Source organism: Melanotaenia boesemani, chromosome 9 (genome assembly GCF_017639745.1).
Source record: "Melanotaenia boesemani isolate fMelBoe1 chromosome 9, fMelBoe1.pri, whole genome shotgun sequence".
NCBI classification, from domain to species: Eukaryota; Metazoa; Chordata; class Actinopteri; order Atheriniformes; family Melanotaeniidae; genus Melanotaenia; species Melanotaenia boesemani.
Window position 1 is genome coordinate 33,379,217 of NC_055690.1, and position 14,098 is coordinate 33,393,314.

The 14,098-nt window shown below is 38.7% G+C and overlaps 1 protein-coding gene across 1 annotated transcript; it reads left to right on the forward strand.

Annotated features, from left to right (window-relative positions):
• The first annotated feature begins 4,032 nt into the window (after nucleotides 1–4,032).
• Nucleotides 4,033–12,327, forward strand: LOC121646237. Its single transcript, XM_041995138.1, has 5 exons — nucleotides 4,033–4,059; nucleotides 4,295–4,406; nucleotides 5,160–5,361; nucleotides 11,763–12,065; nucleotides 12,179–12,327. The coding sequence occupies exons 1-5, from the start codon at nucleotides 4,033–4,035 to the stop codon at nucleotides 12,315–12,317; spliced, it is 783 nt and encodes a 260-aa protein (XP_041851072.1). The 3' UTR covers nucleotides 12,318–12,327.
• The last annotated feature ends 1,771 nt before the right edge of the window (nucleotides 12,328–14,098 follow it).

Below are 14,098 nucleotides of genomic sequence, written 5' to 3' on the forward strand. Positions count from 1 at the left end.
TTTCTTTTTTTATTTTTTTTAACCCAAATACAACCAGGTTTTAAACTCTATAGAAACCAGCTAAACAGCTTCATTAACGACCTCGATAAAACATGAATGGTGGATAATTTCAACTGAGTAATTTGTTCATCACTTCATCTGTGGACATTCAGAAACTTACCCAGAATGATGACAAAAACCTAAAACAGAATAATTTAATGTTTAACCAGGTTCTTTCACTTTTCTCTTAAACTGTTTTAACATTTCACCTCAAAGTAATTTGTTTTGTATTTTCCAGGCCGTTGCAGGACACCTTAAAGGGCTGGACGTCACCAGCAGTCAAGCTTCTACTATCTAAACACCAGAAACATCATCCGGCTTACATGGATAAGCTACTGAATGCTTCTTGTCCTCATTATAAATGTTGTGTATTTTTATGTTCTTTCTTCTGTTTTCTCCTTAAAGCATTTTGGCTTGATCTTATATCTGATAAATTATTATATAAATTTAGTTGAAGTTGAAGTATTGACTGTCGGGAGTCAACCTAAACTTCATGTTTCCATTTTGAGATATCTACCATAACTTCTGCTTTTTTTCTCTGTTTTTCTGCGTGTGCAAAATAAATTTTGAAGCTTGTAAACTTTTTTAAGGCACTAAAACTCCAGCTTAGTTTATTGAACATTGTTTCTCTGATGCAGCTTCTCTGGGACGAGATTCGTCTTTCGTGACAGTCAGTCAGACAAAAACACTGCTTATATCAGCTTATCTGGAGCACCGGACTGAAGAAAAAGAGGTCAGTGAAGAGTTTTACTCCCACTAAACATGCAGTTAATACACAACAAAATCTGTAAGATAACACTTCTCATTATTTTCTGTTAAGTCCTGGTGTAAATTTGAAAAATTGACCTGATTGGGCCAAACCTTTAATTTAGTGTGTTGGTGCATATCATGTATATCTACATGCCTGTTGTATCTACTGCTTCCTTTTAAACAACATGTATGAACAATTTCGAGTAAAGCGCATCATTAAGAAACGAATGTGGGCTTAATAAGAGGACTTTCAACTGTAGAGGTTCATTCAGCTTCTGAAGAGGATGAGTTGGCATTAAACTCAAGAAGCAAATGTTTTTTTACTTGATTTTAGTTTGTAATTGTATTGATAATAGATAATTCCACAGCTCATGATATATGATAGTGGGTATGTGGCACATCTGATTTTATAACAATAAATAAATATGATATAAATATACTGTATTATTAATAAGACATTTCTTATGAGACTTAAACATATCCATAACAGGATAAGCAATCATTTTTACCATGTTGGTATAGGACAGGTTTTCACCTAAGATTTCAGGAGGTCCTTTTGAAGGATGAAGGCCTGTTTTCATAATTTTATGCATATGTTCTGCATGCCTATGCACATCTACAACTGGAGGGCAAAGGAGGCTTTTTACATGCTGTTCCTTTACCAATCAGCATGAATCATCTTTAAAAGTTAAACTTAGGTAAAATGTCTTATAAAGATGTGAATGTAAAGAAGCTGAAGAAAACTGAATTACTGGAGATTGCCCAAGAAAGGGTGTGGACAATTAGTAGTCCATAGCAGAACCTGGTGCGGGCGTTACACTCGTTCTCTTGCCCTGTTGTTATGACGGTACAGTACTCTACCTCCCTTCTCCTCCTCAGCTGACCATTGTAAAGCAGTATGCTGGTGCTTTAAATCTAAAATCAAAATCAGAGCGAAATTGGTTCCTATTATGTGGTCTTCCATGTTGTAAATGAAACGAAAAGAAGCAGGAACTGGAGTTTGTTTTCTTTTGGTAGACGTAAATATGTCACATCCACCCCCTGTCCAATCAGAATTAATGAAGATGATTAAAACTGTGTTCCATGTAAACCTCAATTCAGAGTTACATTTATACAAAGATACTTTATACAAAGCGACTTATAGTTGTTAATTCTGAAATTCAAATCTGAATAATTAATTCCAAATTCAAAAATATCACGGAACAATGGCCAATCTCACATTACGATTGTTTTAAATCTTTCCATCACGTAAAAACACAACTGATTTGATGCTTTATCGAGTGTCCATGTAATGAATAAATGAATAAGTGGGTCAGTAATGTTTTCACTGAAATGCAGTAAACATGGTGGGTATCAGAACATACCTTGACAATATCACAATGATGGACACGCTGCTGTCTTCTACTCGAGTCGCTGTCTCTCGACTTCACCTTAATGTCCAAAGACGAGCATTTGTCCTCGTCTTTGGTCGTCTCATGACACCAAAGTGTGGATTGCACACCAGGTATCAGGGCATGGCCTTCCAGTTTGCATGGCCGATAGCACAAATCCAGGCTGCTCGCTAATGTTTGTTCACAGGAAACTGGTGAACACTTGTCCAACAACTGCCCAGCATCACTATCATTTCCTTTGTAAAGACGGATGCTAAACATAGTTCACCTAACAGCCACGCTTTCTGCACTCTGGAAGCAGTTATTTACATGTGCTACTGATGTATGCATAAATTATGAAAAGTCTATTATTGTCCATGTACTAAAAGTAAAATTCTTCTTCTTGTTCCAGGTTCGTGTGATTTCAGTGGTGCTGCGGAGCCAAGCAGTAGCCTATATCTGCATCTTATGCTGCCAGGGGCTGGGGTACATCTCTGAGGGTGTCAGCCACATCCACAGTGACCACTTTGGCTTTCCCTACGGGACCGCCGACATCATGTGTCCCCTCCCTTTGGGCTGCCAGACACCATCTCATATAGCTGTTATCACTGATGTACCCAAAGATGAAGGTACTAGAAGCACAGAGCAGGTTTGCAGGTGACATTAAGTATTGGCAATGGAATGTGTCACATGGTTAAACCACCATTTTGAATCAAACCTAATACTGTACCTCCTCTTGGCCATACCCCTCTGTTTTACAGAAGTATGGTGCCCCATGTCTTTTAGGTATCTAAGAGTCATTGACCTTAAATGGGATGTTTGGGCCATTTGAATGGCTCCAATAACTACTAATTTCTGATCTTCAAAAAGAAAAAGCTGCCTTATCTCTACAAAACAGAGGGGCCAACTGGCTGAGACAAAAAGAGGAGTCAGGGTTGGGTCTTTGTTTCAGGATGAAATATCTTAACAACACCTGCATGAATTGTAAATTTACTGTTTCTTGATGATTTATCTGTGACAAGATGATGGATTTTCATTTTATATTTTTAGTGCTACATCACAATTTCAGGTGAAACCAGCATAATGTGGAAGATACATTATGGTGAGCCAACAGCCTGCAGATGAAGAGTAACTTTTCATTATACAGGTGCCCAACTTTGTAGGACAGTAGATATACAGTACCTGTCAAAAGTTTGAACACAGTTTCCATTAAATCCAATAGGAAAGTGTATCCAAACTAAACTGCCCAACCAAAACACTAATATTTTGTTGGACCACCTTCAGCTTTGTTTATGTCATTCATTCTCTTTGGTGTCATTTTTCGATAAGCTTCTGTAAGGTCACATCATTTATTTCTATCCAGATTATTGTACAAAGCCTTTTCCAGCACATCCCAAAGATTCACAATGGGGTTCAGGTCTGGACTCCGTGGTGGCCAAGCCATGGGTCATAGTTACGTATCATGTTCCCTGAACCATTCTTTAACCATGCATTTTTCTTAGTGTAACTGATGTGTGAAGTTTTACTTTTCCACGACCACGAAATGCGTCTTCGCACTTATTTAAGAAAGGAGAAGCTGCTCATTGCATCAGTTAGAGTTAAATAACTTTAACAGCTGCTGAAACATCATCATCCATTCAGTAATGATCCAATAGGAGGCTGTGTATATATAATATATATAAATACAGAATATTTTTGCATAGCTGAGGAATTTAATGTATTTTTTATTTATTTAAACACACAGTTAACTAAATATGATTTCCAAAATCTGTCTTTGTCTGGTCTCGTAGATAAACTTGAGTTTCTGGAAATTCAAAACCAAAATCCCAAGAGTGATTCCTTTCCTTATAACTTCACTGTGTGTCTCTCCACCATGTATGATTTCACCAACGTGCTTCAGGTAAGACCACCTCACATTTTCTTATTTATGATTATAAAAAATGAACTAACTGAATGAGATGTTTTTAAGTATATTGATCAAGATGGAGAAAAGAAGACAACCTAAAGGACCATGTCTTGTTACTTTCCACCGTACAACCATGAAAATGAGGAAACCAGCTTTTCAAGACGGTCTTGGAGATAAATGATCATATTTTAATTTAGTTTGTGATATGAATATATGTGTTGTGTTGCAGCTGGTACAGAGTTTAGAAATGTTTCAGTTACTGGGAGTCAACAAGGTGGTCGTCTATAAGACCAGCTGCAGCGCTGAGACGCAGCTTATACTGGACTACTACACACACAAAGGTCCAGTATCTACTTCCTGCTGATATTCTGACTGTGTTTTTTCATGGAAACACTGAGACTGACTGTACAAACCACAATGAGTTGTGAAAGGGGAGGATTTCCATGAAATAAAAGGAGTGAAATGCTCCTAGTTTCCGTTTTAAACTGTAATCCAAGCACTGAAGAAGCTGCGTGCACTTATGCCCAAGATGATATTGTGTGATGAAAATCATGCACTTATGCCCAAGTTGATATTACGTGATGAAATCATGCACTTATGACCACGTTGATATTGTTTGATGAATGAATCGTGATCCTGTATTTACTTAAAATGACTACAAAAAAAAAAAAAACAGAAAGAAAAAAAAAATTAATTCACTGCACTAGCACTACATGACAGCACCTAGGTCCAACTGGACTCAAAAGTGGTCTGACACTTAATTATGACGTCCCATCTTGTTTGAATTCATGCTTGTGTTGTTCTTGCTCTCAAATGTAAGTCGCTTTGGATAAAAGCGTCTGCTAAATGACTGTAGAATAGAATAGAATAATCACCCATGCTTAGAATGAGCTTTTTAACTCTAAAGGCTGACCCATGAAAAAATGGGGAGGAAATTCCTTTTTTTTTTATTATTTTTTTTTCATCTGAAGTGTTTATTTGACCCTTTAACTAAATGTAAAAAAAATAATTAACACAAAGAAATTTAGTATATTTACTGTTAATTGCTCTTTGATATGTGAACAATCTAAAACAAATTGTCTTTGTCTCCTCAGGTTTACTGGAAGTGATTCCTTGGTCTCTATCCAGGTTTTTAAAAGTGTCTCACGGCTGGTTGCCTGAACACGGTCCTGGTGAACTTCACTACTTCGGCCAGATTCCTGCTCTCACTGACTGCCTTTACAGATACATGTACCGGTCCAAATATGTGGCCATGCAGGACATTGATGAGCTCATTCTGCCTCAGTCAGTCAACAGGTAGATCTTTGTTCATGTGGTCTCTTGTTGAGATTTTAGAAACACAATTCCACAAAAGTCAGAATGCTGTGTAAAATGTAATGATTCTAAATCTCATCAACTCATATTTTATTCCCAGCAGAAGATAAAAGTCTTATCAGATGTTGAATCTGAGACATTTTACCATGTGATGGAAAATATGAGCTGATAGTGAATCTGATGGCATCAACATGTCTGTAAAAAGTAGTTCCAGGGATATGTTTAGCATCATGTAGCTGTCAGGCCTGCGCCTCCTCCACCAGCCCGTTCATCATCTCCAGAATACTGAGCCCTGGAAAGAACTACAAATCCCATACCCACCGGACTCCGCCGTCATGGCTATCACCTCCTGATCAGCCTAACAACCAACACCTGTCAACATCCCTATATATACCTTCAGTCCACTTCCACTCCTTGTCTAGTCTTGTCTATGCTCATGCATTCTCTCTACTGACCGACATAATTAAACCTTCTAGAAACTACAACCTGCGACTGTGTCTACCTGTTCAGCGTCAGATCTTACAGTAGCATCCTCTCTTCTTTTAACAACTGTCTGCCAACATCTGGAAAGTGAGGAGACCAGTTTCTGGAGTTTAGTCTCTGTTTATAAAAGTGTAACTGAATCAGTTTAATCTTTTTGTATTACGCTTGGTTTGGTAGCTTTAATCTGGTTGTCCTACTACCTTTGTGGAGTCGCTTCAGGGCCCCTGTAGGGAGGACAAAGAGACTTAAGGTGTTGTTTGTCCCTCCTGCTGTTATTACCTCAAACATGGTAATAACCATTAAAGTGACCTGGATGGTTTCTCTTTTTGTTCATAGCTGAGATGTTTTATTTATTGTTATTGAAATGTGTGAATCTCTGTTTTGACATATGCTGCTGACAGACAGACAGACAGACAGACAGACAGACAGACAGATAGATAGATAGATAGATAGATAGATAGATAGATAGATAGATAGATTAAAAAGAGAAACTATTTCCTGAATGGCTTCTGCAGAGCACGGATGAGGGAAGTAGGAAGAAGTGGGTGACAGAGACAGACATGTGGAAAGTTCCCCTAAACCAGTCAGTGCACCCAACTTTATTATTATTATTATTATTATTATTATTATACCTCCTTTGTCACTGTGCTTCAGATTTTTTTTTTTTCCCAGAACTTCCGAAAGTCCGATTTGTTCTTTGTGAGATCGTAAATCTTCCATGGGCGAGTTATGGAGTCATGCCTTCCAGCTACTGTCAGGTTCTTCAGGTTTACTTGTTTCTTCCGAGAATAAGTAATACATTATAGATTTACACTGAGGTGAGACATGAGTCAAAGAGTTGCTAAAGGGTACGTAGATAAGAAAACCACTGATTACAGGTCAGAACTGTAAATGGCTAAACCTGGGACTAAAATATCAAAGGGTGGTTGTTGTCCTCTAAAGAGATGTAGTTTGTACTTGTACAAAAATAGGATCTAAAATTCCTGGTAGTCGTAAATTCACCCGGTTCAGATAAAGAAAAGTCCCATTTTTTCACTTCTATGATGCTCCAGATGTTGTGTACTGGTGAAAGGTCTGGAGGCCAGTTCAGCAGCCGGACTCTTCTCCTGTGAAGCCATGCTGCTGTGATGAATGCGGGATGTGGTTCAGCATAGTCTTGCTGAAATCTGCAAGTTCTTCCCTGAAAGAGATGTTGTCTGGATGGGAGCAGATGTTGCTCTAAAACCTCCATGTACTTTTCAGCATTGATGGAGCTTCACAGATGGAAGTTGCCTACACCTTAGGTACTAATGCAGCCCCATCCCATCAGAGACGCAGCTTTTCACCTGTCCACGGTTAACAAGCTGGATGCTCCCTCTCCTCTTCAGAAAGCATGGATGCCATGTTCTGCACATTTTCATCCATCTGATATGAGAACAATTTTCCACTTGCCTCAGACCATTTTAAATTAACTTTGGTCCAGAGAAGACAGTGGTGTTTCTGGATCCTGTTCACATCTGGCTTCTTCTTCTACAATGAAATCCACAAATGCAGGTTAAAGGCAAGGCAAGGCAAGGCAATTTATTTGTATAGCACATTTCATGTACAGGACAATTCAAAGTGCTTTACATAAAACAAAGACATTACAGATATTTAGAATAGTTTGTTTGTTTGTTTATTATTTAATAAAGGGACAATACATATTGATTACAGAGGCCTGGGGGACAAATCCCATACCTGTAAATATGCAGGATTATAGCCAGTGCTAATTTCCATCCTTTGTCCCATTGCTGGAGAAAAAAATCCAGCAGCACCACAGCTTATAAAAACAACGAACGCGAAATACACAGTATAAAATACAAACGCTTTGTCACATCTTAAAAACTCATCCATACACCACCACCCTCAGATCATAGGTCTCTCACAAACTTATAGCACATACATTCACCACACAATCCATTCATACACCACATCTAGCAAACTACATTTACAATTCCATTTACAGTACATATACAAAACAGAAAAACAGCATTACCATTAAACTCCATTCTGGTTAGCAATTGTGTGGACAAATTTGATTGTCTAAGAGCCATGATTTGAGTTGTGCTGAAAATGAGCTGAGAGTGGGCAGCTCACGTATTGCTCCATATTTTATCCGTATTTTGCTAGTAAAAGGCATCAACACATAATCACAATAAAATAAAAAATTACATTAAAATGATTAAAAGCAAGATAAGTTAAAAAAGTTACCGTGCAGATTTCATGCATAGGCGCATGAGAAAAGAAATCTGCATTTGGGGAAAGTTTAAATTTAAATTTAAATTAAATTTGTTTGCAGGATAACAGCTAAATGCTGCTTCTCCATCTTTAGCTCTGTGTTCACAGACAGTTATTTCTGGAAGTAATGACTGAATCCATGCAGTGATTTTGAGCAGAGATTCCTGTCTGTTTTAATGCAGAAGACCACCAGCATCCAGCCTTGTCCCATGGACACAGAGATTCCTCCTGATTCTTTGAATCTTTTGATGATAATATACACTTATGATAGTAGAATCTTCAAAATATTTACAATTGTATATTGAGGAACGCTGTTCTACAATTCGTTGAGCCAGTTTGTCACTATCAGCTCATTTTTTCCATTAAATGCAAAAAAGTCTTAGTTTTAACATCTGACATGTTCTACATGGAACGGAATGTGTGTTTGAGTTTTTTTTTTTATTTTACACAACATCCTACGATGTTTGAAATTTTGGGTATTATGACACATTTTTTTTAATGTTTTGATGAATTTATCACTTTTTTCTGAACAAAATCATAAATTGTGTCAACCTGACAAACTCCTTGCAGACTGCCTGAATCTGCGCCTTACAAACTAAAGAATGAATAAGTGGCCTTCTGGATCTGCATCAATATTTGTGATTGTTGCACTTATTATCTTTTTATATTTAAATTTTTTTACCAAACAAAAAAAAGCTGACTCAGCTGCAACGTGCAACGGTGTCCCAGGTGTCCCGGTGTTACGCAAAAAGAAGCACCCCTGCCATGAAAAAACCCCCTCTCAGTGAGTGTAGAGTGACAGCCTCTCCTTATCATATATTCATGTTTACTACTCTTGAGAACTTACAAACAGCATTTATTAGCCTGCTGATATTGATTTTTAAATGATCTAACAGTTACACAACAGGACCCATTTTACTGAAGGGGGTGCAGGCCCTTCTGCCAGAATATGCACCCCCCTTCTGTTCTTTGACTCCAAATGACTTAGAGCCACTAAAATTCCACCATCTATCAACAATCATGCTCTGACTGTTTCAAAAGGTAAAAATGCTGGGACCAACTGGGTCCAATATACTGGAGGGGGGTTTGGGGTAATAGATTCCTTTGCTAGGGGCTATTGCTCCTGCCCCTTGCTGTTTACAGCTATTTGTTTAAAAATAGAAAACCAAGCCTAATTTAACCTCCTAAATAGTCCTTTCTCTTCCTTTCAAATTGCACATTGAAACATAAACATAAACCAAAAACAGTGATTGATCTTTGCTGCATGTCCACTGTAGAGCCTGTCCGCATCTTCTCCATGTGTTTAATGCAGCTAGTACACAGTAGAAAGGCAGCCAGGACGGTTATTTTGACACATATTGTCTTAGTTTAGGGAAAAAATGACTTTTAATGACCTACCTGCACAAAATGATGAGCCTCCTAATTTCAAAAGGGAGGCATTTTTCTTAGTGTAACTGATGTGTGAAGTTTTACTACTTAAAAGTTTATTTTATCTGTTTGCCACTGCTCTTCCTTCTACATGGTAAGGGCGGCTACAGCCAAGATATGGGATTTTTAACCCATCTGCAGTTCTTAAACCCAGCTAGCCACAGTCTTTGAGTTCTTTATAAGACAAATGAGAAAAATTCCTTTTTAAGAAACTCTCCATTAGAGTTGTAACCATGGATCCACTATCCAACAGAAAATTGACATTAACTCCAATTTTCAAAATCCACCTCCACTTCCAAGCTCTCACCAACCAGATTACATACATTTGGATTAACAGTTTTATCAGAGCCTTGTGAGCCCCCCACCAGTGTTTGGCTCTGCACACTGGTGCTCTGCTATCTTTAGGAAAATAAAGTTAACAGTATTCAGTGACATCAAAGTAGGCATTCCCTTTTTACTGTCTCTATATGTTGCTTTAGATAGTAAAATAACAGGCTCAAATTAACTGACACCACCCAGCTCTTGAATGCACCGCACTCTATTCACTTCAACCATAATATGTTTGCGCGGCAAACCACTTTAAATCAATAACACCGCAGATGAATTCATTCTTAAGGGCTGGGATATACTTTCGGTGAATGCAATCGTACACGTCAGCATTCCTCTAAGTTTGTGTATATACTTGCAGTAAACGTTTGAGAAAAGTCTATGAGACAAGGACAGTCTCATAGACTGTATATAATAAGATGGACGGAGCCTCCGCGACGTCTCCCGTAGGCTTCTGAAGAGCTGAATTGAAGCTCATTGGGCGGTTTCCACTGTCGCCAACTTGGCATCACATGTGTCGTCAAGAGCTAACCGAGCTAACCCCGAGCTAACAGCAGCTAACCAGCTAACTGAGGTAGGCGGGCTAAAGCTAAGGCGCGCTGTTAGCCGGCTAAAAACTGCGGTTGTGCTGCACTCTCTCTTCTTGTTGCAGATATTGGATACCTGTCAATCAAAGGGACATGCCCCTAATTATGCCGAATTTCAATATTAAATAACATCCAAACAGATGGGTTAGAAAAAAATTCATCCCCCTCCCAGTTTTCATGAAGGTAAACTTGACCTTTTAATCCTAAAATGTTTTTTTTGTAGCAAGCTTTAAACATGGTTATTTCTACTGTGAACTTGGTCTTTTTAACATGGAAGTCTGTGGGGATTGACCCTTTTTTGGAGCCAGCTCCTAGCAGATGAGGGGTGAACTGCAATTTTTTGCACTTCCGCATAGGCTTCAGATTTTACCAGCCGAAGTTGCCGCTTGGTCAGTCTACTGGTCACATTGTATTTCAGGGATATTAACCCTGAAAACGCTTCCAATTTGTTGCCAACTGTTAAGGTACCAGTGTTTTTTACTGTGCCATGGGTAGGAACAATCATACAGATGCCGGTAGTTACAGACAAGGTTTAAGAGATGGACCTTAAAACTATTTGCCATTGTGTTCACTTCGAGCCTGTCATGTTCATGTTCTTGTTTGCATACTTGAACTTGACTTTACTTAATACTGACTTGAATGCCACTAGTGTTCAAGTCAATATTGAAACTCATGCACGTGACACGTTACTTCGTATCAACACAAGCGGCTGAATGTGTGGCAGCCATTATATGTTGCAACCACCACTGAAAACTCCTGTCTGTCCTTGTCCATCCGTCCATCTGTAATATTGTTTATAAAAGTTGTTGTTGTGAAAGTAATAGTATTTCATTTATTTATTTGTGCCTATTTCTTAGTCCTTAGTTTGTTAAAAATGTCAAATGAAAACATTTGCATGCATGAAATTATCACACTCACCCAACAGCCTGCAAAATTACTCTATTTGGATAAATAGGAACAGGCAAGCAGAGAAGCTCTTGTCCATAAGATTCAAGATCTTTATTGTCATTACGCAAGCATTGATAAGGACGAAGGGTATTGAAAATGCACAGTATGCACATCTATATGCCATTCATAGGCAAGTGGTTTCAACTGCGGTTCTCACAAGGTAGTGCTTTTCACGGCAGGGGTGCTTTTTTCGGTACAACACCAGCCTCGGGACGTTGTGCAATGACAGCTGCAGGAATGTACATAAGAAATGTCACTGTTCCATCCAACGAGTCAGAAACACAGTTTTAAGGTTGGAAAGTTACATATTGATATTTTATAAATATTTAACTCTCCAAACCATTCTCTCACCAGCTGGTTGGAGGTGTTACCACTGCTGGAGAAGGAGTACGGCGTTGACATGTGTTACGCGTTTGAGAATAACTTGTTTCCGGTCTCACCAACACTGCCTGCACAAGGCTGCTGGGAAAACATACCCGGGGTGAACATCCTGGCTCACCTGCACCAGGAGCCCGTCGATTCTAAGATTCGGTTTGAGAACTACAAGATCATCGTCAGCCCCCGAGCTGTGTTCACCCCGACCGTTCATGGAGTGTTAAGCTCAATGAAAGACTGTACTTTGGTTGATAGGAACATAGCACGGATATGCCACTCAAGGTGAGTTGATGCCTCTCTACAGCTCTCATCTTTCTTTTAGGTAGCTTTAAATAATTTTCTGTCTCTTTGCATCACAACTCTAACTGCTGTGTCTCTGCCTTCTGTCTGTTTAGAATCCAGTCAGAAACATGGGTGAGACCTGACCACCTGATTTATGATGGCCGGCTACTGAGTTACAGCAAACCCCTTGTACCAGCTGTTAATACGGTGCTGAAAGAAAGTGGAATTCTACCAAAGAACAGCATATGCTAGGCTTTCTGTGTGTTTACACAAGTGTACTTCAACAATTATTAGTCTTTGTTTTGAACTGCTGCTGCTGGTCTTCTGGTTGGATTTTCTTCTTTCTTGTTTTTCTTGTTTTGTTGTTTTCAGTATTTTATTGTTTTATCATTTTACTGCTATTGTTTTTTTCCTTTTATGTTACTTTTAAATTTATATCTTCTATGCTGTATTTTGTCCAGCTGACATGTTAAAGTGCTCTATAAATAAAGCTGAGTTGAGTTGATTTAAGTTTTTTAACCAGAGCTTTTCGAAAGTGTGGGGGATGTGGTTTGTTGCGTGGATGTAACAAAATATAAAGTGTAAACTAACTTTCCTGTGGGTAAATGTCAGGAAAATTCCTCACATGAATGACAGGCACTCGGATCGATGAAAAGACACAGCTGTTTACTGCGATCACAGGAGTTCAAACACAACCAGAAGACAAGTGGAACTCAAGTCAACCGACAATGTTAGAACTGATTTCTCAGCTCAGGACACATCCTTATATAGCCCATTGCCCTGGGAACAATGGTCCCTCTTGGCATCTGGTGCTGGACCCCTGGAGTGTGGTCCATGTTGACGGACCACAGAAGAAGGCAATTCTTTTGTCAAGTGTGTTTTACAACAGTATTCACTCCCAGGGGGAAAAACAGTCCTGATCACAATCTTTAATGACTAGCTCTGTCTTCACAGATGGTCACTATTTCATCAGTACATTATTTTTCCATCAGTAAACTTCAGATGTCCCAGATGTTTCTTGAGACTGCCTCTTACAATGGGATAGCTTGGCACGCAACCGATTGTAATTGGCCAGTTATAGAGGTGAGCAGGCCACACACTGCTTACGCAATAGATTAGGATGTGCTGTTTAATGTGTGTGAATGTTGAATTGAGACGTGTATCTATGCAACAGATCTGACTAACATCTACCTGATAATTCTTAGTTATATCTTAGTCTTTTTTCTGTCACTATGTGCCGGATGTTCTAGCTGAAGGACACACTGAGCCAGATGAGTTCTATTAAAACACAAGGTTTAAACATTCATGTCAGAGCTAAAACAGTTCAGAATGTAACCATGTATTACATTATTCATTCAGCCTCACATTATCGGAAATGCGTAAGTGACAACTTTCTGTTTCAAGCTTTTCCACGTTAACAGTGCCCACCTCAAATGTCCAACCTGACTCTCTGAAGAAAATAAGAAGATAAAAGGAACGGTGATCGATCTGCAGATTCGGAGCATGAGAGAGAATCTGGTGCTTGCAGGGATTCTAGAGCAGATTATTTACACCTCCGTGTTTCTTTTCAGCGTTGCTGTGTGCTCATTGTCACCTTTGCCGTGAACTGCTGGGTTGTGACTGAGTTTGGTGCTGGGGCAGCTCATTGGGACCTGTTGCGATATTCCTGGTCTCTTCTTCCCCCCTCCCTCCCTCCCGTTCTATCTATCTGATAAAAATCTAAAAGCACAGATGTGTTTAAATAAAGACAAATTTTAACATTTTATATCTTCCTTTGCAACTCTCAAAGTTTATCACAGTCTAATATAGGCTGTAATAACACAATTAATTTAGTATAACATTGACGTTCACTTGTGAAAAAAGAAAGACGGTGATGTGTCGACATCAGGTTTTTTCAGATGTGGGAAAAAAAATGCTGAAAAAGTTAAGCTAATTTATAAATAAAATGCCTCTAAACTGCTAAACTGAACACAGTTCTCAATCAGAAATCGTTTTCCAAATTTTATGATTGCCTAACCACTAAAATAATTTTT